Source organism: Labrus bergylta, chromosome 1, assembly GCF_963930695.1.
Source record: "Labrus bergylta chromosome 1, fLabBer1.1, whole genome shotgun sequence".
Lineage (NCBI taxonomy): Eukaryota > Metazoa > Chordata > Actinopteri > Labriformes > Labridae > Labrus > Labrus bergylta.
In genome coordinates, this window is record NC_089195.1 from 14,546,666 (window position 1) to 14,571,702 (window position 25,037).

General features: G+C 42.5%; 1 protein-coding gene across 2 annotated transcripts; it reads left to right on the forward strand.

The window, feature by feature from the left end:
• The first annotated feature begins 506 nt into the window (after positions 1–506).
• On the forward strand, positions 507–24,456 carry LOC109986872 (dual specificity testis-specific protein kinase 2-like). Of its 2 annotated transcripts, none has more exons than XM_065954646.1 (11): positions 507–797; positions 3,602–4,462; positions 13,082–13,203; positions 13,456–13,504; positions 14,180–14,326; positions 15,400–15,482; positions 16,053–16,143; positions 16,682–16,765; positions 17,522–17,608; positions 18,158–18,251; positions 19,494–24,456. In XM_065954646.1, exons 2-11 carry the CDS (start codon positions 4,256–4,258, stop codon positions 20,723–20,725), a joined length of 2,196 nt encoding a protein of 731 aa, XP_065810718.1. In that variant the 5' UTR covers positions 507–797; positions 3,602–4,255; the 3' UTR covers positions 20,726–24,456. The 2 variants fall into 2 exon arrangements, with proteins under 2 accessions (XP_065810718.1, XP_029133851.1); XM_029278018.2 differs by having other exon boundaries at positions 507–739.
• The last annotated feature ends 581 nt before the right edge of the window (positions 24,457–25,037 follow it).

Consider the following 25,037-nt stretch of genomic DNA (forward strand, 5'->3'; position numbering starts at 1 on the left):
GCTGAGTTGGCTTTTAAACCTCTTGACGAACCATTGTTTATAAACTCTCTCTTTATCATGTAATGCTTTTTATGACGTGTGCTGCTGCCCTCTTGGCCAGGTCACCCTTGTGAAAGAGATCCTGATCTCAATGGATAATTTACCTGGTTAAATACAAAAAATAAAAAAACATTGCACCCGTCTGTCAATCAATAACTCTTATGGATGAGTTATTCAGATATTCAACCCCCCTACAGAGTGTGCTGATCAGGACATGAGCTAATCAGACCCTTTTTTTGTTTTTTGAATCAGGTTGTAAACATATTAATGTTTGCTGTAAAAATGAGCTTTTTTGCTTGCAGGGATAAAAATATATGTGCAATTTAAACAATATCCATTAACTTTTTTATTAAGTAGCCTAAATAAAGTTTATCTTCATATTACACGTTTTGCTGGATCTTTTTTTAATTTTAAACTTAGGCTATTTTTAATTAGAGGACAGGACTTAAGACAGGAACACATTGACAGTTCAGTTTGAAACGTTTTATTGTGAAGGTTTGTACCGGAAGTTGTGCGTATCGCAGCAGCGAGTTTGACTCCGGGCTGTTTCATTATGGTAGCCGTCCCAACTAGCGGCTCGTAAAGCAGGAATCCAGACGGGATTATCAGCAGCAGACACCGCCGAGCTGCCAAGTGATATCTCCGGCTACAATTCACCTCCGACACTCGGACCTCCATCCAGACCGACGTGAGGAGAGAGGTAACCCGCCGACCGAGTCTCTCTGCCCGCTTGTCATCTTCAGCTGCATTTATTAACGGTATCGAAGATTTATTTTTTTCAAAATGAAAATGTTAACGATTAATTCTCCGGTTTATTCAGCCTCCCGTGCATTTCTTTATGATATCTTATATTTATTGTATTTTTTTTATTTTTATAAATTAAAATCATGTGTAAGTGAGGCCTGTAATTAATTTAAAGCCTAACAGTTCGGTCGATGTTAGAGGATAGTGATGATGGGTTGTCCGTCAACGAGTCGGTACAAAGAACCGACTCCCGCATGAGAACCGGATCCTGAAGTCTTTTATTTAATTTCCTTTTTTGATCGTGAAATATTAATAAGATATAAACGTACAATTATGACATTGTTTAAATATTTACATTTATTTAAATTGGATTAAACTTATGTTTTATATTTATTTAGTTGAGTACTAACATTTCCTCAAATATTTCCAACAGTCATCAAAGCCAAAGAAATTATTAATTTTATAGTTGTAACGTGACCGCCATGATGAGCCACCTTGACAGACAGGGTGTTTGTTGATGTTGAAATAGAGGTGGAGATAAAAAAACGTTTTATGTAAAAATTGAGATTCTTCTCTTCTGAGATTTTGAATCGATTCAAAACTACCAATATTTTTTTTATTTTTTTTGGCGCAGCAATAAATTCAGCCAGCCTCACAGATGTCTGGAGTAGATCCTGAAGTATAGAACTTTAAAGTCTAAACATAGATTTTAATCCATAGATCCATAGATCCATAGATCCATGAATCCAGAATCGTTTTGAATCGAGCATAGATCCTGAATCGAATCATGACCCCAAGAATTGAATCGTGAGACACCCAAAGATTCTCAGCCCTACGTGGAAACATCAGATATTACGTCAAAGACCGCTACATAAGGAATCAGGAATTGCAACTGAAAGCTGCCATACTGTTTCATCCAAGTATAATTTACATGACTTTTTTGTGCTGCTGTGATAAAAACGTCATGTCAATTATACTTGTATAAATCGTTGGTAAACATATTCTCTTTCTCAAGCCAGTGTCGCCCGTTCGTCTTTACTACGTCAATGCCGAGTTTGGGCTCCCATGATTCCCCGCTGGCCTCGACGTCATCAGATTCTACATATTGTACCTTTTAAAGGGGCGATCCTATTACATCATGCTAAATGTCTTCTGGAAACGTTACATTTTTATATAAATATCTAAAGACAAGCACTGTCAGACTTCCCATGTTGAGTTGGTTCCCCCTCTCTTTCTCAGCAGGGTTTTTCCTGGCTCAGAATGGGCCTTTGGGGGGTGACTATACGCGCTGTAGTAAACGTTCGACCCGCTTATAACAGTATAGTTTACAAGTCTGTATTACCTTATTTGACAGAAATCTGTGCATTTCCTGTTATTTCTGACCATTTTATAAATAATATTATCATTATGCTTAAGTTACTGAAACACCAATTAAATCTGGTAAAGAATTTTTTTTTAATTGCAACGGTGACACAGGGGAAGAGTGAGATTTTGAGGGAGAGGGGTGTAATGATTTGGGAGAGGGAAGGTCACGTCCTGCATATGCATTTCACCCTCTTCCTATGATGGCTGCTCTTTTCCTTTAAATTGTGTTTTCGTTTTACATACACATTTGTTTAAGTACATTTATTTGAGTTACTAAGGTATTACGTCAAATAATCACAGATTTAAGTCACAGATAATTTGGATCATTTGATCAGATCAGGAAATTGAGAAATAATAAAAATATATTTGCTGGCTATAACGCAGCGCTGTTTGACAGTCTGTGTGGAGAAGTTCACAGACTACAGCTGGCTGACGTTACGATTGTTAAGTTATTGATTGTTGATAAAAGCAGACACGGTGGAAGTGAACGGAGAAAAGTTGAACGTGCATTCCCGACTCGGTCCATACGGATAGCGGATCGACCGTGTTCCGTTGCACAGTTGCACTACAAGTAAACAGGTGCGCGCGGTGGTCGGCGATCCGGTGTGTGTGCGTGTGCGTTTGCAGCCATGTATGTTGATGTCTCGTCTCTGCGTGCCCCCGTGATGACCCGTCTGCAGACAGCAGAGAAGCAGGGACAAGTAGCCGCAGCTACGTCATATGCGGTTTAGTACAGTTTTAACATGACTGTTGGGATAAATATTTACCACCATGAAGTGGACTGCTCTTTGAAATTAAAATCAACCCACATTTAGCTTGTGGGTGTCAGCGGAGCGTCCGGAACCAGTCAAAAGAAACAAACAGTCAATCAGCTGGCTATCCAGCACGAGCCACATGCGTAAATGGATGAGAGGGGAGGTGACTGCTAGAAGTCAGAGACGTCGTATTTAAGTTTATGTTCTGCTTGTTCTACAGTCGTTTGATGTATTGATATTTTTAACATACATTCAGAGAGGATTTGATTTGCAATTTGAATCGTCTTTTTTTTCTTTTGGCGCTCAAATATTGTTGTTTAGAAATTATAAAGCTTGGTTTTATTATAATAAATAATTGAAGTGATACATTGGACAAACGAGGTCTAAATGTTGCTCAATTTGATTGTATTTTAAAATACTGAATGAGGAGCTGTTTAGAAGACAAAAGAGTTAGATCATGTTGCAAATCTGAGCCAAAAGATCCGACTCACTGAAAAAAGCTGAAACTCCCATTATTAAACCAAGAGGTGATTACCGGTGGCTACTAGTCTACATGGCTACTGTACACACTGTCAGCATTTGGCCCACAGATAAGGCTCTTAAATCACTATAACACACTGGTGATATTTTACTTGCTTGTATAATATTGTAAAGATCGTGTTTTTTTATGATGTCACAGTGTTGTAAATCCTCCACAGAGACTCTTTATGGCAGCTGGCTGCACAGCCCTCCTACCCTCCCTGGTGCCATGCAGCTGCAGCGTCAGTCATCCCAGCCTCCACACTAACGCAATGACGGAGGGAACCGAGCCTCCTCACGTACTGACACCATGCTGAGGAAGGGTTCAAGGGCTGCAGGAATTCTTAAAACCTTCCGTGGCACTTTCATTTATGAGACTTTCCAAACATTTCTGTGACGTGGGAGCCGTGTAGAAGCATACCTGCAGCTGGTCTGAACCTGGAGCTGGTCTGAACCTGGAGTCTTGCTAAGGGGCAGTTTGGTTGATTGGATGAACAAATCTGAGAGGATTGTCAGACTTCATTTTTCACCTTTACTTCACATTTTCAAGAGGATGCGGAACTAATAAGAATTGAGACTTGTTAGAGTAGAATACATTTTTTTTCTGTATTTGTGAACTAACTTCAGGTCTTCTGCAGCCTTAATGGACCTGTTCAGCAGGTGTTGTCAGATAGTTTTGTGGAAAAGTTAAATCCTCAAGTCAAAGCTCGTCCACATAACTTACGGGAGACGTTGGGATCATTCTGAAGCTATGATGGGGGCTGCCACCGTCACCTCGTGCATCCGGACTGTTGCGGTCTAACAGACCTCTTGGGTCAGCCTATACCAGCACCATGGATTACCATGCTGAGTGCTGCCTCTGTGATCCAGAGGAGGGTCACGGCGACCCAGACGAACCGCCGCTCCACAGTATCCATGCCCCTAACAGGATGCGCCCATCCTCGTATCGAGCCCTGAGGAGCGCCGTTTCCAGTCTGGCTCGCATTGATGACTTCTTCTGTGAGAAGATCGGTTCAGGCTTCTTCTCAGAGGTCTTCAAGGTATGTGCCCTCGCTGAATGACTAAACTGAAAGCTCTCTGTTGTTTAAAGGGTAACTAAACCCCATATTTTCAGCTGTACTGCTCTACCCTGGAATTTCAAAAAATGCATTTATAATGTCAATGTATCAACTTGGAGAGGGAGGAGGCCGCCCCCCTCCCTAGGTAAACTCGCCCACTCACTCCTTTCGCACCGTTATCAGCTGCAACATGATACAATGTTTGCCCCACACACACAAATACACACACACACTTGAGTCCCCACAGTTCGCAGAGTCGGTTGACGAGGCTTTTACAGGTTTGGTGATGTAGTAATTCACTCCTACGTAGTACTGTACTCCACACAGCCGTTAGAGTTTTTCAAACGGAAGGGCAAACACTCTGCACATTTCTAACACAATATTTCAAATTTCAATACTTTGTACTCATATGTTGAGATTGGGACTTGGATTGATCCATAACACTACTTAATACTCAAATACAGAGGTTTATAGGGTTTAGTTACTCTTTAAAGAAACCTCTGAGTGTGACGGGTGGTAATGAGAGCCAATTACACACGTAAACAATGGTGTTGTAGGAAACGTCTTACACTTTAGTCAGTACAGGATCACACAGATAATAAATAACACCAGTGTTTCCCCTAGGTTTACAGCTTTGGGACACACACACACACACACACACACACACACACACACACACACACACACACACACACACACACACACACCGACACAGTTCAGTTCAACAGATAGGATAGAAGCCGTAAGAATCTCTGTAACAATTCAGGCCTCAGCTGACAGGGAACCGGGTCCGTGAAGCAGCAGGTTTGGCAACAGGCAGTGTTTCCCCTACCATTATATTAGGGGGGTGGCCCGCCCACCCAACGGCACTCCCCCGCCCCCCTTGATGGTCAAGTTCATTTTATTTTCTATATAGCACCAGATCACAACAGAAGTCATAAGGATACCTTTCCTATAGAACAGGTCTTTACCTCGTCCTTTTATGAAACAAACTTAAAGAGAATTATGTTATTTATCTTATTTACACGACGGTATGTCATTTCTGTCTCTACATGGTTGCGCGTTTACAATTCTCCTCTGCTCTCTGTGTCGGTTTAGTTGACTTCGGACTTTTCTGGGCATGTCTCTCTCTCTGCCGTTACTCAGGGGATGCGCTGTTAGTGTGCTGCATTTAGGGGTGCTCAGACAATGAGAGATGCATTCAGGTGCACTCAGAAAACGGGAGTTGCAGGAACAACTCGCAGGACCCCGCCCCGCCCCCCCAGAGCTCTAAACCTAGGCGAAACACTGGGTAAGAAGGCCGTATTAGCAAACAGTCCTATAGGGGAAAGGTAGAAGACATGTGGGAACCAGGTGCAGGGTCAGAAAGCCTGCAGGTGGGCAGAGATGATCGGGAGCAGGTGCAACAACGCAGGCAGAGTCACAGAACCACAGGACTCCACAGCAAAGTGCGCAGATACACTCACACTGATAGAACGCCGTTTAGAAAAACCAAACAGCCCGGGAGACGAGCAGACAGATTTGATTAGAATTAGAATTTATGATTTAGGATGCAGGCTCGTCTTGTTTTCATACTAAGGACCATAACAATGTTACAAAAGGCTGTTTGAATGCGCTGACTCTTTCCTGCCAACATAGTTCAAACTGATATTCAGATCAGGGGTGCACAATCAAAATCAAGTTTGTGTTTTTCTGCAAAATATATTGCAATATATAAAAAAGTATAGAAAATGATGCCAGAACAATGCAGTTTGCTATCCCTATACAGACATATAACTAATAATAATGTTTATTTTTTAATTAGTTTTAATCTATTCTTCCCACACCTGAACCAGAAGGTGAGTTATGCATCACATACATGTCTACAAGAAGCGGATACACAGACTCTGCACGTGAACGGCTGCACTAATGTGATATCAGGGGGTCGTTTGATAAATCACAAGTTTTCCTTTTGCATGCATCAGCAAAAGTAGCAGAGGGGCAGAGAGGTCACATTGAACATCCACTTCACCACAGTGTGCAGCTGTTTTTCTGAAAATCATCTCATCTGGGTTTGTTCAAATTGTGCCTTTTAGTTTGTATCCAGACATCATTGTAACTTCGGGGAAGCGCCAGTGATTTACAGACAGCTTAAATGAAGGAAATATTTAATTAGATAAACATGACTTGTTTAGCCCTGCTTCAGACACAAGTAAAATGTCAATATCGCAATGTGCTAATTTCATGTACACTCTCTTTGAAACCAAATGACCCCATCTCAGGCACTTTGATACTTTAAAATTACTTAGGGTATAAAAGATCTTTTAAAAAATGTAAGGTTATTTTTCGGCTGTATATGTTTTTATTGTAGAGACAGGAAAGTGGATAGAGTCAGAAATCAGGGAGAGTGAGAGTGAGAGATGGGAATGATATGCAGGTAAGAAGCCACTGGTCAGATTTGAGCCCAGGTCTCATGCCCAGAGGACTACAGCGTCTGTACTTGGAGCGCCCGCACCAGCCACTAAGCCATCTGCTCACCTGGGTTAATTATCTTTACTTGAGCTCAGTCCTCAAACTCAGCAGAAGTGTTTCTGGAACTGGATGTGGTTCTAAGAAACCCTAAAGCTAAATGTGTACAGCACTTAAGTCCAAGACAAATTTCACAAAGGTGACAATAAAGCTTATCATATCATTTGGTTCAGTAACTTCATGCAAATATCTGTCTCTGGTAAAGTTTGTCTCAAATATGTGATTTGTGCAGTAAAATGCAGATCCATGCCAGTATCTTAGTGTGTGGAACTAAATGTTTGACGAGACACACTAGCTTTCTCCAAAAGATTGAAATCATACTTTGAACGTGGCATGACATTTTTCAACAAAGAATATCGCCTTCTTTACTTCAAATTATGTCATTGTATTTATTGTATCTTATCCTGTGGTGTAAAATCATACCACATTGTAGCATTTCATTTTGTATCCTATTGTATCACATAGCATAGTATGGCATTGCATTGTATCCCAACCTATTGTAGTATCGTTTTTAATAATTTCATGTCTAATCAATTTGGATTTCGTTTCATATCCTGTGGCTTTGTATTTTATCATATTGTATGGCATTGTATCACATCATATTCCTAATTTGGGTAGAGCATGCAGAAAGAGAAGGTTTGTTCAGTAAGGTCTCCAGCTTGTGTTGATATTAAGGATGTGTGCACAACACAAACACCACCATACAGACAGCAGAGGCGAGCAGGAAAGAGTACAAACTCTTTTCAAAGTGAGTGATGTCATCGCTCATTTCCATCGGATTTCCCTACGTTGTACCAGCTGCATTCACACACAGACTCACCTCGACTTCTCACTGACTGACTTTTACAGCGGACTGGCAGGAATGAAAGTGCTCATAAAGTCGGAGTGAACAGATTCAGATGTGTGCAGCTCACCCGGACACTACGTGTGTACTCGTAGCAACACTTCCTAAAGCCAAAGCATCTGCTTGTTCTCTTTGATGCAGTGTTGTTGTTGATCTGAATTCCCAGCGGGCAGGAAGGTGGTAGACTAATCTTGACTAGTTAATGGCCCCCCCACCTGCATCACTTCCCCCTGCAGCTGAGCGGCTCAATCCCATTAAGAAAAGCTGCTGTTTGACTACAGAGCAGAGCTTTGTGTCTTTGTCTTTCACTGTTGCTGCTTGTTGTTGTCTGCAGATCCTCATAGGGATTTCACACATGCAGATAACATTTGCAATTCATGCAACTCAATACAGGAGGAACTGTATGTGTGAATGCAAAAAAAAACATATTTTTCTCTCAGTCTTTATTTGGAGTTTCCCCTTCCAGCCCCGCTAGTATTTTTTCTGCAGAAAGTCCGAGTGAGCTGATGTGAGAACGCATTAAGATACAATCAGGGGAATTCACCTCGAGCGAGTGGGAGTAGGTTGTGACACTTACATACAGAATAATGAGATTGTTGGAAGTAGGTAAGGTCTTCCTACCTTCAGACTGTTGGGCAAAATATTTAAACAAACAATCCTCAGAGACGGTAATGCTTCAATCACTGACTAGTTCATCTTTACTTTTTTGTTATTTTGTGTGTATGAATGCCACATAAGCCAGTACAGGATTCCTTTGCATTGTTTTTACGCTTACATTGTGGACTTCTCTTGAATAAAGTAAAGAGAGAAAATAGAGCAATTTATAAACACCCTAAGGTCACTACAGAGCGAACTGGAAGTGCAGTGAAACAACTTTCATAGTACAGTAAGCGCAGGTGAAAGAAGTCTGATATTTAATGGAAGAATTGCCATCATTTTACACAATTAAATCATAAATCAAGTCTATCCTGTGTAAATGTCTCTCTGAGTCATGACTGTCTACAATGAGTGAGAAGCCCCCTCGGCTGTGTTGTTGTCAGGGCCGTGTTTACATGGACGGTACGGCCGGCTCCTCCCCTTGTGTATAAAACTGTTTTAGTCAAGGACTAGAGAGAAGAAGAAGAACATCCTCACTGATTATTTGAATGACACATTTTTAAAGAGTTTTTAGATCACGGTCATTCTGTGTCAATTTATGTTCAATATGAAGCTACAAGATAACTGAAGAGTGCTAACATTAGCATGCTAACACAACAATGCAGGACACAGGAGATTATGGTCGCTCCAATTCATAACTCCTCCATGGGAATGTGAGTGGAAAGGAGTTGGAGGCGTGAGGCTGGAGGAGAGCGGAGGCTTCAGAATAGCGGAGGTGTCGCCAAACAGCGGTTTGTTTTAGTTTCATGTTGGAGCTCAAGGGCGACATCTACTGGATCAAAAAGTCACACATTCTTCTTTGATGAAACACGAGGAAAACATGACTTCAATGGGTTCATGATGCATAATGCACAGGTCAGGCTGAGTGTAACATGGATGACTCCTTATAGAACTTGAACATCTTTACTATGTTTTTTTATTTCTGCATAATTTATATAATATATGTTGCATGTTTGTGCATTACATCTGTGCCATGTTGGTCATACATGTAGTTAACGTGTGTGTGTTCAGTGCTACATGTAAGCTGTGTTTTGAACAGACAGTGTATATGTGTGTGCGTGTGTGTGTGAGTGTGTGTGTGTGAGTGTGTGTGCGCATGTTGCCTGCTTGTGCGGAGACAGTCTGAAAAGTGGGACCTGTCCTCCAATCATCCTAAGTAGATTACTCGCACACCTCCGTCCAGACGAGCGATTTAGCATCGTTTCAGAGCTAATCTCCGTCCATTCTAACAGACCTGACAACACAGGTCACATGAACGTTCATGCACACTGAGCATGTGCGTGCCTGAGTATACAGCCTCAAACAAAGCTGATAGGGCTCATCACACACAGGAATCACTCCAACAATATATTCAGTCGTAGGCAGAAGTAGAGTCTTGAAATGCAGAATGAAACTACACGAGAGCAGTTAGAACAACAAGGTGAGCAGGGTTTAGTTTTATTCCAAAATGTTTTGGTTTTGGAGCCCAAAAGTGTCACAGAAGCAAGGATGATAGGCTTAAACCTAGACAAAGTTATGCTTTTTAAACAATGACTATATAAGTGGACAAACCATGATGACATCACTAAATGGTTTCTGATCCAACGTTTGAACCCTTGAGTTTTGCATTTTGGTCATCAACTTCTTGAATTTTTGGAGCCAGAAGTATTCTGGACTTTTTTGTTATTTGCCGTACTGGATGGCCCAGCACTAGAGGAAACCCTGTTCCATCCTCTATTTAAGTCTCAATCTGATCATGAACATGTTGATACAGAGGAATTGATTGTCTAGTGATTAAGAGGGAAGTTTCAAGGGTTTGTCTTTCCCCTGTACGCAAAATCACATTCATCCACAAAAAAAAGCAGAGAAGAACATACTGGAAAACATAATGCAGCAGGTCGCATACAGACAGTCTATGGTCGTGCAACGATCACAGTGAATAAACACCACCACTTCACCTGGTTATATCTTGCTGCATTCTCACATCTGCTCACTCGGACTTTCTTTTAAAAAAATACTCTGGGACTTTTGGGAAATTTGACTGTTTGCATTCACACATACAGTTAACCTTGAAAATTTTAGGAGTTTTGTGCAGGTGTGAAAACACTTGATGTCAAATTGGATTGCCGAATGTGACGAATGTGAACTTTAGCACCACCAGCCTTAGGTCCTGTACCTGCAGGTTAACGTCCATGTGCCTGTGCTGAATGTGGTAACACAAGGCTCTGGTTGATATACCATACCAGTACAACCTGAAACACCCTTCATATAACTCCATCTACATTTTCTACATCAAAATACTGAAAACCCGCTGCTCCTACGAGATGCTGTCCGTTCACTGTGCTTGTTTACATCTGGGTAGTAGAGCAGGAAGAACAGGCCAATATAACGGATCGACAGCCCTGATCAGAACTAACCTAAGAACACAGCTATCAGCAGTGTTTTGAGCTAAATGCTAACATTAGATTGCTAACAGTAAAAGTGGGTGATGGAATGCAATGGATGTCCATAATCTATTGTCAGCTCCCTTACCTGTGAGTAAGAAACAGAAGGAATACACAGCAGATTTTAGTGTTTTATAGAAACTCTCTTTATTTGCAGATGGGAAAGGATAAACACGTGAGGACCTCTTTTTGTGGACACTAGTTTTATTCTAAACCGCACCTTCAAAAGGTGTAACAACGTTAAAAGCTTCAGTACACAATGTTCTCCGAAGTACTTTTACACCGAGCACCTCTCCTCTGGTTTCTGATGTCTTTGGGCGTGAGCTTGTACAATAGCTTCGACTTTTTCAGAAAGGAACAGAGGTATGTGCAGTCCACTTAGTATTAACCCTCACCCTGAGCAAACACTCAGACCAGCGTGTGACATGGCCTAGCTTTGCATGGTCATGGTTGGGAGAAACCTGTGGATAGTGTTGAGTTGATCGTGGGCGTCAGAGACAGTCTGCGTTGACATACTAGAAAATATTTAAAAGGACAAAGATGTCGTCATTGATTGAATCAGAGGATCGCTTTATGCTTGCATGCAATTCCAATTTCTGTTGATAACACCAAATCAATGAGTTACTGGAGAGAACAATTGTAGTCAAAGCACGTTTACATTAAGCTATAAGGGAATTGTTTGCTGAGTTTTCGACAAGTTTAGAGGGTGAGAGCATCCAGATGAATGATTATAAAAAGTGAGTTGGTTTTGTCCTACATTTCATGACAACATGTTACTGTGATTATGATTAAAATGTGAAACCAATGCAGAAGTGTCTTAAACCTACATTCTTTCTAATCACCAGCTGAAGCCCCTTAAACCCCCAAAGTAGCCCCTATGAATAATATGAATCAGAATTCACTTTGGACTTAGTTTGTTCTGGTTTTTATTCCTCCTAACCTTCTGTCTTTAGTAAATTCTGCTCAGTGTGTCGGCGCGTGTGTGTCTCTGAGGCCTCGGTAATGGCTCTGTGGATTTGTGCAGATCAGGAGGAGTGATGGGAAATCCAGAAAGCCTATTAGTCCAACGCTATTAATACACCCACACTCATGCACATGTAAACGCGCACACACACACACACACACAGACACACACACACACACACACTCATGAACCTGCAGGTCCAGACACTGAATGGATTGTTTTGTCCACCTCGGCCTGCTGTTGCTGCTGCTCTCTGTCCTGACAGCTCAGATCTACAGAGCAGCTTTTTGTCTGCTTCTCAGTGACAATGAGAGTGTGAGATATAGTGACAGATTAACATCACTGTGCGTCCAAAAGAGTAAGGTTGATGCTTTACACATCGCTGGCAGCAGCACATATAACCTTACAGGGGATCATTTGTGAGTATTAATTATGGGGTCAATAAAAACCTGGCTGTTGTCGAGATTGTTTACTCTCTTATCATTTCTCAGACAAAGATAGTTCATGAGGTCAAACGGCAGAGTGACTCACTGACGTCCATGATCCCTTTCTCTGTTTCATACGGGTCCTGTATGCGTCAAACTATTGATCCCTGTGACTCTAAGGCATATGACTGTTCACAACATTCTGACCTGAGGACATCCTTTAGACCGGAGTCTTCCACATGGTTGACTCTTGACTCGGTTTAGTTTCATACACAGGTCCGTGGTGATTCACAACCTCCAAAACAGTGCCCTGCCGACTTTGTTGATGTGGTTCCCCTCTGACATCCGTCTGATTAGCTTCACCTGTAGGTTCAGCTCGTAGGTGGAAGCTCAAACTCAAAGTACTTTGCAGATTTTTTCATTCTGTTTGATACAAGACGCGCATTAATTTTTACTGAATCTCCAATTTTCCTGTGAAATCTTTTGTAAGATCAAGAGTGTGAGAGTGTGTCAAGTTCACAGATTAAAAACGTGTCGACAAGCCTGTTTACATTCTGCCATCTTACTGTTTAAAACCCGCATTTGTGATCTGCTGTTAAAAGTGAAATTAACTAAAGCATGAAGTATGTTTATTTGCTGTCAGATAAATCACACATATGCAAAAAACAACGAGTCAGCAGGAACAGCTAGCTCAGTTTTACTTCAACTGAAAAGCAATCTCACCTGCTCCCTCAGTGTGACTCTCCCCCTCACATCAAACCTCCTCTGGATGTTTCCCAGGTGCAGCATCGGATCACAGGGCAGGTGATGGCTCTGAAGATGAACACGCTGGCCAGCAACAAAGCTAACATGCTTCGAGAAGTGCAGCTCATGAACAGGCTTTGCCATCCCAACATACTCAGGTAAGTCATTATGATGAACTTTTATGAGCTTAGTTATGGCACTTAAGACAGAAACTTTTTCAAAAATTAAAGATAGTTAAATATTGATTCACTTCAGCATCCTTATCTTATGTTTGTGACACTTTATCACTTTTCTAAAACACTGTATCCTTTCCCATTAATAGTGAGCATGCATTTTTAACATGAATTCATTTCTGGTTGTGTTAACCTCTATAACTTGGGATTGTTTTGCCCATGTGTGCCTCTCCTCAGGTTTCTCGGGGTTTGTGTGCATGAAGGTCAGCTCCACGCTCTGACTGAGGTAAGACCGTCACTCACATCTCTCCTTTTTAAATGTTGTCACATTACTTTAGAAACTGTCTATCCCCATTTGAACCTGATCCCTCTCTTCTTTTTTTAATAAACGTCCCTGTGCCATATAGCTGTGACTACACTGACGGTTGACACAATACCTGAAGCAACTGATGGCAAAATTATTATTATTATTTATGTCACTCAGCAGATGTATCTGCCTTAAGGGTGTGTATGATTGGGTAACTAAATGGTTAATTGTTGCCACCAGAATTACCCGTGGTTATAACAAGTTGTTTATATATTTATATGTTGCGCTTTGATGCTCAAGCTGTAACGCAAACTTCTGCCACTAGTTGGGACTGTAGCCCTGTTTAATGGGCCTTTAATGGTGTTTTCTGACCCTTAGCTGAGTTGGTTAATCTGAATTAAAAATTTCCGTTTGATCGACTAGGCAGTTAGTTCGAGGCTAGGAACATCCCAAATTTGCTTTAAACAAAAGGAGCTTGCAAAGAGTGAATCTATATTTGAAAATTAGCTTTACTTTTCTCAAAACGCGGTACCTAAGAACTATTTGATGCCTCAATATGTTCAAATTGAAAAAAAAGATCAGAATGTAGTAAATGTAAAAACTTCTCGTAGTAAACATGAGCTGACTCGCCCTCTCTCTCTTCTCTCTCTGCAGTACATAAATGGAGGGAACCTGGAGCAGCTGTTGGACAGCGATCTGTACCTGTCGTGGGGTGTCAGGATGGGTCTGTCTCTGGACATCGCCCGAGGGCTGAAGTACCTGCACAGCAAGGGCATCTTCCACAGAGACCTCACGTCCAAGGTACGGAGCAGCCAAGCGGATCAGGAGGCCTGCATGAGTTAACTTGACAAGGGGGCGGGAAAGTTACAGTTTGATTTTAATCATGATCTCACAGGTTAGAGGAAATCGACTGAGGCAGAAAGCATTTTGCAAAGGATTGTGGGTGTATACTCAGACTTGCTGATTATTCAACGGTGAAACAGTGTGTATTTTGAAGATCGATTTTTGGGCTTTTTACACCTTTAATGGAGAGACAGGACGATGGATAGAGTCAGATTCAGGAAGAGAGAGCAATGACATGCGGGAAAGGAGCCACAGGTCGGATTTGAACCCGGGCCGCTGGCTTCGAGGACTACAGACTCTGTACATGGGGCGCACAAACTAAAAACTACACCACCAGTGCCCCAAAACAGTGTGTATTTTATATTCAGAGAAGGCCAGTTGTTTTGAAAAGCATTGTTGTGTCTTAAGCGCATTAATTCACCCTTAAGGTTTGTATGTTGAATGCTGGTGAACAGTGACTTAATCATACCACAAGGTGGCAGTATTTGTCTAGTAATGTTTGAAACGCAGCTCCAAGTGCTGTTAGAAAATGTCTTCATACTAATGTAGTCTATGGTAATGTCTGAGAACATGAGAGAGAAAAGTAAAAGTGAAATCTGCACAAAAAAAAGTTGAAGGTTGTAAAAACAGAATCTGTTTTACAATCCACATCAATCAATTTAAATAGTTTGCATAACTCAAAATCATAACAGATTTTATCTGAAGACTCTGTACCTAATAAAGCAGGCCGAGACGGTACTCTTTGTCATATTATTACAGAGAACAGACATTAATCCAACACGAGCAAACACTTTGTCAACATTCAGGAAAGTAAAATGTGAGGTAAAACCCTAACCTCGAGCAGAAGCAGACAGACTTGTGCTGAGATACAGAAAGAGAGAGATGAGCAGACAGACAGCCGTCCGCGTAACTGTTTGCGAATGTGTTTCACTTTTGTGTTTATTAAAACGATGCAAATCGAACAAAAGTTACGTTTGTTTTGTGCTGCTGCTTTGGCACCTGAGAGATTCACGTTATCGCTCCCTCTGCAGAACTGTCTGGTCCGCTGTGATAACGGCGTGTTCACGGCTGTGGTGGGAGACTTTGGCCTGGCAGAGAAGATCCCTGATTACAGGTCAGTGGGAGGAAATGAAAAAAACGTACAGCATTTTTTTTTCTTCTAGTTTTCGAGTTACAACAATCACTTAGAACACAAAGACAAATGGATGAGACTCCACTGGCTCCCAGTTACTGCTCGCTTACAAAACAACGAAAGAGAAGAAAACAGTGTGAAGCAGTTTCACACGAGCAAGGCGCTCGCCCTGACTATGTAATATAAACGTCATCACTTCCGCTCACTCACTTTGCAGTGAATTTTGGGAGCATGAGAGCTAATAATTAAAACACACCTGTAATGTTTGAGATTAGGAAATGAAACACCCTCTAGAATAAACATATTCATTATTATACTGTATGTGAATGAAAAATTGCACAGAACCAGTTTTCATTCCGGTCTTTTGGACCTTTTGGTCTTTGACATAATGCAGGAGTTTTTGTTATTAGATTGCATTTTATTATAGAATATATTCTACTTTTAGTCTATGGTGAACATTTAAAACGTTGAAATCGTGGCAGGATCGCACAGAAAATCCCTCTCGAGTGTAGAGACGTTTACTCCACGGACTCTTCCTCTGTCTCTTTGCAGTGACTGTGTGGAGAAGCAGCCTCTGGCCATCGTGGGCTCCCCCTACTGGATGGCTCCTGAAGTCCTGAGAGGAGAGCTGTACGATGAGAAGGTGAACCTGCTTTCTTACTCTTGAAACAACGAGAAAGTTTCATTTAGACTTTACACAGCATGGTGTTCCATAAGCTGTCAGGCTCTTTACAGAACCACACAGACGTGGGCTCAGGTAAGATACAAATTCAAACTTAACTGGGGCGGCTGTGGCTCAGTGGTAGAGTCGGGGCCTCTGTCAACCGGAAGGTCAGGTCTTTCCTGCAGCCACATGTCCAAGTGTCCCTTTGGGCAAGACACTTAACCCCAAGTTTCTTCATCGTCGGTGTAAATGTGCATGAATGGATTAGTTTCTTCTGATGGACACTTTAAATAGCAGACTTTACCATCAGTGTGTGGATGTGTAGGTATGACCTTCAGTGTAAAAGCATTTTGTGCAGCCAGAAGACTAGAAAAGCGCAATACCAGTCCATTTACTATTTACTGTTACTTTTCTTCCATATTTAATTAGTTTTATGTATGGCATGCAAAATCCATGTAAGTAAACTGTTTTAAAATGAATTTCCTTTGCTGACATGCACTCCTCCAACCCTGCTCAGGTGGACGTGTTTGCGTACGGCATCATCCTCTGTGAGATCATCGCACGGATTGAAGCTGATCCAGACTTCTTACCGAGGACAGAGGTGAGGTGCAAACTGAGTTTTAAATGTTATCTTACAGAGCCATGAACACTAGTATCAGTGGATTGTCTGTGATTCAGCAAGAGCTGCAGGTAAGGTTGTAACTGTCAAATGCATACATTGTCCGGCGCACCTGTGCGGGTTTCGCCCTTCCGCTGGTCACTTCTGCTTTACACTTATTTCTGTTGTTTCCCGCGGTTATTGTAGTCTCACATGACTTCTGCCAGACCCTTTCATGATGTAATCGTCACAATTTTAAATATCAAACATGTTGGATATAAATTGGACAATGTTTGATCAGATGGGGGTTTTTAAGATTGGATCTTTATAGAACTCACTCTACAAGATAAAATGGGAAGATAATGATGGAGTCAGGGCTTTAAATCAGCCTGATTATCCTGCAGTCTAAGCCAGGCTTAAGTCAACAGAGTCTGTCCTAATAATGGCCGTTTTTTTGCCTTTATTTCTACATTAGTTTAACATATTAACAGCATCAATTGAACGATGAAAATAACATACTGGTGAGCAAAAAAAGTGTATGAGGCTTCACAATGTGTAAGAAGATCGAACTGATCGCCTGATAAATACGTCATCACCCCCTCCAGCTGGCATTTTCTGCTGTGTTCTCGGTTGGCTCCTCACATCTTCACAAAAATTTTCCTATCAGGCGAGCAGGAAATAGTCCTCTAAAACCAGCATACCTAAATTTTCTGTATTTTTGCACGTGTGACAGCAGCTTGTGTGTGTGTTTCCTTGCAGGACTTTGGTCTAGACGTGGGTGCTTTTGAGAACTTGGTTGGGGATTGTCCTCCTGTGTTCTTTAGCCTCGCTGTCACCTGTTGTAATGTAAGTGTACACACACACACACACACACACACACACACACACACACACACACACACACACACACACACACACACACACACACACACACACACACACACACACACACACACACACACACACACACACACACACACACACACACACAGCTGCAGGGACTTTCTGGGGAAACCCAAAACATGTTAGTGTGACTCAGAAGGAGGAGACAAACTCTTACTTTCCCCTCCCAATAAGTCCCTGCTCCAAGGGTAGGGCTTAGATTAGATGTTTATTGCCATCTGCATAGTTACAGGAGAGGTACATTGGAATTTTTGTGCTTGACTTCCAACAGTACCAGAATTTCCAATTTAAAAAAACACTAACAACAGAATTAAGAAAACCCCTGCGAAAATAAGTTCCAAAAAGTTGCAAAAAAGTCAGGTTAGTCTGGGTAGAAAAGCAACGTTTGTTTACAACCTGGCAGTGCTATAACAGCCCGAGTTTAATTGATGTTAAGATTCACATTTATCATCATAACTATACCATCCCTTTTTTGGTTTATTGTGCCTTCAGATGAGTGCAGAGAGGCGTCCCTCCTTCTCCGACATCGTCTTCACACTGGAGAGCATAGAGCAAGAAGAAGACGCAGAGAAGCCCATCGCACTCGGTAAATACACTGACCCCAATCTCCTCTTTGGATATTAAACATTAAGGGTTATGAGGTTTTTTCTTAACCTGCACCCGATTAATTATGTTTTTCATTTTGTGTAAGTGCAAAAGATTTTTTTTTTAATCGCTCCAGCTGATTGCTTTAGCATGCAGCCATGAAACAGGGCTTCATGTTAATGGCTGTGACGTAATCCTTGGGGTTTAACGCTCACAGTACTTTAGGTACACTAAACCCCAATTCACACATACTCTGTGCGCGCTGCGGTCCGTCAGCGCCACGGTTTTGCTCCGTCGAACGGCTCGCGCCCATTCACACTGGATCCGTTTTTCTGGGACGTCAGCGCAGCGGAGCGCACCCATGACACATCACAGGAGAACTACAAGAGAGAAAAAAAAAGAGAAAAAAAAGAGAAAAACATGCAAACGACATGTTGCTTTGTCTTTCTGAGGATGCTTTGTTGTTAATTCGGTTCCTGTTTTGACGTAATGTTGATAAAGTGATGAAAAATACGATCGTGAGTCCGTATATTGTGTTTTATTTTGAAATTGACCGGATGCTCTGTGCGTTGCCTTGTCTCACTTCCTGTCCGGGCTGTCATATTCTGTCCATCTTGACGCGTGCCTGCAGCGAAAATAGACTCGCTGCGTATATGAAACGGAGCAGAGCGCAGTGCGGTTGGTGGCACGCGCCGGAGACGGACCGCAGCGCACGCTGTGTGAACACAATGATTGACTAGAGTGGCAGTACAACGTAGTGCGCTGCACTGACGGACCGCGGCGCGCACGGAGTATGTGTGAATTGGGGGTAAGAGCGTTTTAACATTAGGCACAATGGTTTTGTATACCGTGCCCTCTTCCGCGCTGGCCTGCTTTCGCATTTAGGAAGAAGAAGAAGCAACCATGGCAACCACTCGCATCATCAACAGGGAGATATTTGTTCATGACTTGTGCAGAGAATGGAGTCAATCATGCTACTGTGGATGTTGTTGTTATTGATGCAAAAAAAATAATTTTAGGGACCGTACTTAAATTCGCCACATATTCAGTCGTGTTGCTTCAGGTTTGAACATTTGTACATGTTATTCCTTCAGAGACCAATCATGTAAAAAGGATCAAAACTGTGGAGTTCCCCTCAATGAAGGGACATTCGGAGACCTTTATTGTCTCAGCTGATCTTTTGCCTTAGTAGAGCTAACGTCTTAACAAACTTACATTTCTTTCCCTTGTCTTTCTCATGCAGAACTTGTGGCAGTAAATGTCAGTCCATACCGGCGCCTCAGCTCTCCTGGTCAACCCGGTGACCGCAGCCAGCAACGTCAAGGCTTGGCAAGGAGTCAGTCAGACATGTTACCTCCAACAACACTGACCCATCCTCTACTTGGGACCCCAGCGCGGGTCAACCCCTTCTCCCTCCGACAGGACCTAAACGGGGGGAGGTGTAAACTCTTAGACACGCCCAGCAAGTCTGTCATCTCCCTGACTTTCACCCTCCCGGCGCTCTGCGACCCTTGTGCCTCCCCCCACCTCCTCAGAGGGATGCCAGGGTCGAGAGCACCGCCGAGGAGATGCCAGTCCCTCCCCTGTACCCCTGAGCTCAGCCGGACTGTAGCCTTGCCAAGAGACACAGGGCGTATGGAGGAGGAAAAGTTTGAGGCCGTCAGAGTGGGAGTCGTTACAGGAAGGACAGGGGAAGATGAGGATTACAGCATGAGGAAGAAAACATCAGAGAAGGATGAAAGGGTGCAGGTAGACCCCCTAAAGGTAACTGAGAACAGAGAGTTGTTAAAGGACGGGGGTGGGGTGGGACAGGATTCAGGTTCTTCTGTCGGATTGGAGACGGTGTCTCTCGAACGGTTAGAGGAGGAAGAGGAAGATGAGGAGAGTGTATGTCTAACAGAACCCATGGACTGTACAAAGTCTCCAGAGCCAGCAGAGGGAGCCTTGGAATCTACACCCGGTAGAGCCCTGCTCACCTCCACTTCCTCCTCCTTATTACGGACCAATGGCTGGCGACTTCCCATTTCCAACGGACCACCCTCTTTGCCTCCTCTGCCACGACTGGACAACAACAACGGCTCCGCTGCTGTGATTGGCCAGCAGGTGCAGTGGGGTGGAGGAGGGTGCTCAAATGGTTACAGCCAAGCCCAAGTCCTCTCCTCGGAGGTCAGTGGCCCCTCTGAGCCGGATGAGGTAATTTCCTGTCCTGGCTGCTGTCTGGTGGGTCTGAGTTTCCCCTCGGTGTGCCTCCGTGGTTTAGCTGCCGTGCCTACCCCCCGTCGAAGGGCTTCGTTACCACGGCAGCGCCCCTTCCAGAACCTCAACGGTACCATAACTGGTGGCAGCGCTTCATCAACAACAGCAGCAGCCACAGCAACCAAAGCTCTACTCTGTCGCAGCTCGAACGGACTCGTAGTAGCCGGACCCTCTGTCACATGTGAGCCAAGCCGTTCCCTGCCAGAGGCCCAGACATAAGCACCAGCATATAATGTTGATGCACAACGGAGCAACTCCAAATGTTGCTTTGCTAATACTGAGAACCTAATACTGACCCCAGCGAATAAGATGTGTTGTTAATCCAGCACAGTTACAGCACGCAGTAGATGTTGTTGATTGAGTGCCACCGTGGAGGGGTTGAGGATTTAATCACAAAAATATCACAGTGACACTAACGAACACGGCAGTTTGAAGTAAGAGGGTTTGAAGGCAAACTTTGAACACTTCAACAAGACAGGTTTAAACTAAAGCAGTAACCGACTCAGAATTTTGTCAGGCGAATCAAATTTGGCTTTATATAGAGTTCGACTCGAGTCTCATGTTTACATATATCAAAGTTTCACCATAAAAGGATATTAGACCATTTCCAGTCTTCTACATTATTTGTTTCGCAGGTAAGGTAGCCATCAATTTTCAACTTTATCGCTCAAGCAGATGAATGACTTGCTGCAGCTAGAAAGCTCAAGTTCAGCTCAGATAAATACAGATGCTTTTGAAGAGGGTCAGATTGTTTTGGGAAGGAGGATAATCTGCGGATCACTCAGCTACTGTCTGTTGAAAATTACACTGAAAGTCTGTGTAAAGTTTACAGTCTGCCATGCTGTTGTTTCTGCATTGAGATTCGACTGACAAAATGTGAGTTGGCTCTGGCTCTTTTTAACTGGTGATTGAAATCATCAGTGTTTCCCCTACCATTATATTAGGGGGGCGGCCCGCCCCTCCAACGCCCCCCGCCCCCCCAACCTTGAAGGTTTTTTTTTTGTTTTTTTTAAAGATTTATTTTTGGGCTTTTTGTGCCTTTATTGTAGGGACAGGATAGTGGATAGAGTCGAAAATCAGGGAAAGAAGTCATTTAAGGATACCTTTCCGATAGAAAAGGACAGCTGTCATTAAAAGTAACGCATGAACACCAAGATTCCTTCAAGTGTTTGTGTCGGCATGTCGGCGTGTCCCCCCCTCACCCAACGCTGTAAACCTAGGGGAAACACTGATCATCAAATGTTAAAGTGGCAGCTCTGGTTCAAACACACAGTCAGGGTCAGTAACTCTTTACTGGTTCTGATTCAAACAGAGCAGCTAGTCTGTGATGAACACCTCATCAGTACTGAACCAAATCAAACTGGACTCAGTTTGCACTCAATGGTGCTAAATTCTGTTCTTGAGGATGTCACGGGGGAATTAAGTGTTTGGGGCCAATTGAATAAGCTAATTTATAGTGTAATTGCAGTTTATTACAAAATTGTTTGTACATAACTTCTTCCCTTTTTTAAGGTCAATGGGAACATTTTTCTCAAAGTGAATTGCTGAAATCAGCAAACGTTTCGACCTGATTAAAAAAGTTTATGTTCTGGAAGAAACAAAGACATTGGTCAGAAAAGTGACCTCAACCGTCTCCTGTGCACATTATGATGGTTTACAGACAGGCATCCTGCTGACCTTGACCTTTTTTTTTTAAGGACATCCTTGCATGTCGGTCATCAGACTAACCACCACTATCCCGCAATGATAAGATGTGTTCAGACTAAAAGTGAAGGATAATTAGACCCTGCATTACCTGACCAAGTTTGATTGAGGGATCATTTGTGTGTCTTTGTTTGTTCAACACAACCCACAAATATTCTTCCATCCAGACACTCAAAGGAAATAACGTGTCCAGGTTCATGAAATCCCATGGAGGCGTAAACTGATCGGTGAATTCCCTCTATTTCTCTATGAACTGTGTTTAGATCAACTTTCTTGCTGTTTCCAGTTACTTGAGGCAAACAGGTCACAACAGGACCAGGACTGCTTCGATGGACACCAACTAGCAGTGTACTATTTTAGCTCTCGAGCATCTGTCCATCCTTCTCCGCTGAGTGGTAGTTTTACCGTATCGAACATGTCGGCTGAAATCTGGCATAATTAAAAAGATTGAGCCGGTAGCATAGTGGTTAGTGCGCACGCTAAATTTACAGAGGCTAACACTCTAAGCGGGCGGTCCAGGCTCGGATACGCGAGACGAGATAACTTTAAAAAACACTTTCTGATCACACGGCAAACTTCTTTGCTGAAAATTAGGCCAATGAGGAAGTGCAAAAAACTGCAGTCCCACAAGTGTCCACTTGAGGCTGGCTGAAAAAATCCCCAAAAGTCACTTAAATAATCATTCAAAAATTCCCATTCAGATATTTAAATGTTTACAGCCAGATTCAAAAAACTAATTTGGTCCGAAGAGCGCATATATTTATCAGATCACACTGTACAGGGGGATTCATTTTTATTATAATCTGTTTTTATCTGCTTCGAAAGTTTGCTTCAGAAACCAATGGGTGATGTCACTGAGGTAAGGTCCATGTTTTATGGTGCTCTCCATTTACCTCGGATCTCGGATAATCTGGGAATGAAGTCCCACCGAGTAAACAGCATTCCAGTTGCGAGTTGTAAGTAACACGGACGCCTCCTGGAGTGCCTTTGTTTTGTTAGCTAATACCAGGCGACGCCAACACACATCGTGTCACATGACAACATGTCTACAGATAGAACTTAGCATGATACTATCGGTGTGACTGATTGATTTAATTACACTAAAAAAGGACTAAGCTGCTAATAAACACAATAGTTACAGCTTAAACGTTACTCTTAATGCACGTAGCAGCCATCTTGGATTTTAAATCGGGCTACTAAAGGTTCTCTGAGTTTCCAAGTTGGAATTAAGACTTTAAGGAGGCATTCCTGATGACGTATCAGACCGGCAACTTGAAAATAACAACTAACAAGATCAAATGGAACGCACTATAAAATTATACAAACTGTTTTTGATGCAAACAGAACGTCAGAAGAATCTCAGGTGCTGTAAGGTTTTTAGGATGCAGTGACAGCAGTGATTGGGCTGTTTGGCTCATTGTCGTGATTTGTGATGCTCAACTCACAACTCACAATGCCAAGCGAGAATTCGCCTCTGTTCTTTTCTATTTGCCTATTTAAAAAATAATCTTTCCTTTTAGTCTGAACACAAGCGGAGGCTCTGCTGGGAGAACAGATGACGATCCAGCTCAGTGTGGCTGCAGGTTCATGAACGTATGCGGGTGGCAAAAAAAAAAAAGGTGTTGATTCTATTTTAAACTGATTAATTGTAGTGCATTGAGGGATGTTTATAGAATTTTTAAAAAAAGCAGACTTCCTACAGTTTTTATAGCAGTTGAACTAATTGAGTGTGTGTATGTATGTATGTGATAGAGAGAAAGAGAGAGACTGGTTTCTCCTCCTGAGCTTGTCATGTACCTTTTTTTATTTTTGCACTTCATCTTGGAGCACTTTGCAGTAAGACCCCATGCTTTGACTAGGCGGTGCTTTATTTAAACCTGTGCTACTGGTGTTTCATGTGTGTGTGCTTCTGGCCCAACCATTAACACAGCGTTCATCCTTTGACATCCAGTCCCGTCTCACATGAATCTCATGTATGTCCATGTACATTCTGATTACTCTGTTGTAACTTAAAAAGTGGCATGTGAAGCAGGTATGAATATTTATTGTACAGATCATTCCACACACTGTGTGTGTACAGTATGTGCTGTTGACTGAAAGGTAGAGCGATGGATCCTCGCAGGATAACTTTCATCCCAGCATTTCTGATGTTAAACCATGGATCGCTTCATTTCTAGTTTGGTTCTGTTCTTGCAGGTAGAAACCTGCGTGCAATAATCTGTAATAAAAAATATGGATGTGCATAATCTCTTTCAGTTTCACTTATTTATATAAATAATCTAAAAATAAAATCCCCTTCCACGTCTTCCTCTGTCTCTCTTGGCAGCCTATCAGAGGGCTTCAACTAAAACTGTTACTGAAGGTTGAATGAGTTCATGATGTGACAGTGATGGTGTTGACACTGACCAATCAAAAGAGGGGAAGAGCCAGCCTTGCTCTCCCCCTCCAAAACATTTTTCTACACATGAGCACAACTTTACCACGAGCGAGGAGAGAGACAGAGAGAGCAGCTGCAGTCCTGTGCTCACAAAGCAGACAGTGACCTTCTGTGTCCTCGCCCGTGATTTATTTCACTCTTGCAGCTCTCTGACGATGAATTTGTGTGCAAAGAGTTTTATTATGTGCGTGGCATTTAATATCTGCGGGTACGAAACAATATATTTACTCGTGGCTTCAGTAACTTCTTTGACTCCATACTTTCCATCTCTGGGGGAATATGTGAAGTGAAGCTGCTGCAGTTTCCTGTAAATGTTGGCGGGAGGGGCGAGCAGCAGTTTAAGTGTCGAGTTATCTGAGGGCTGTAGAGACGAACATAAAAAACATGTTG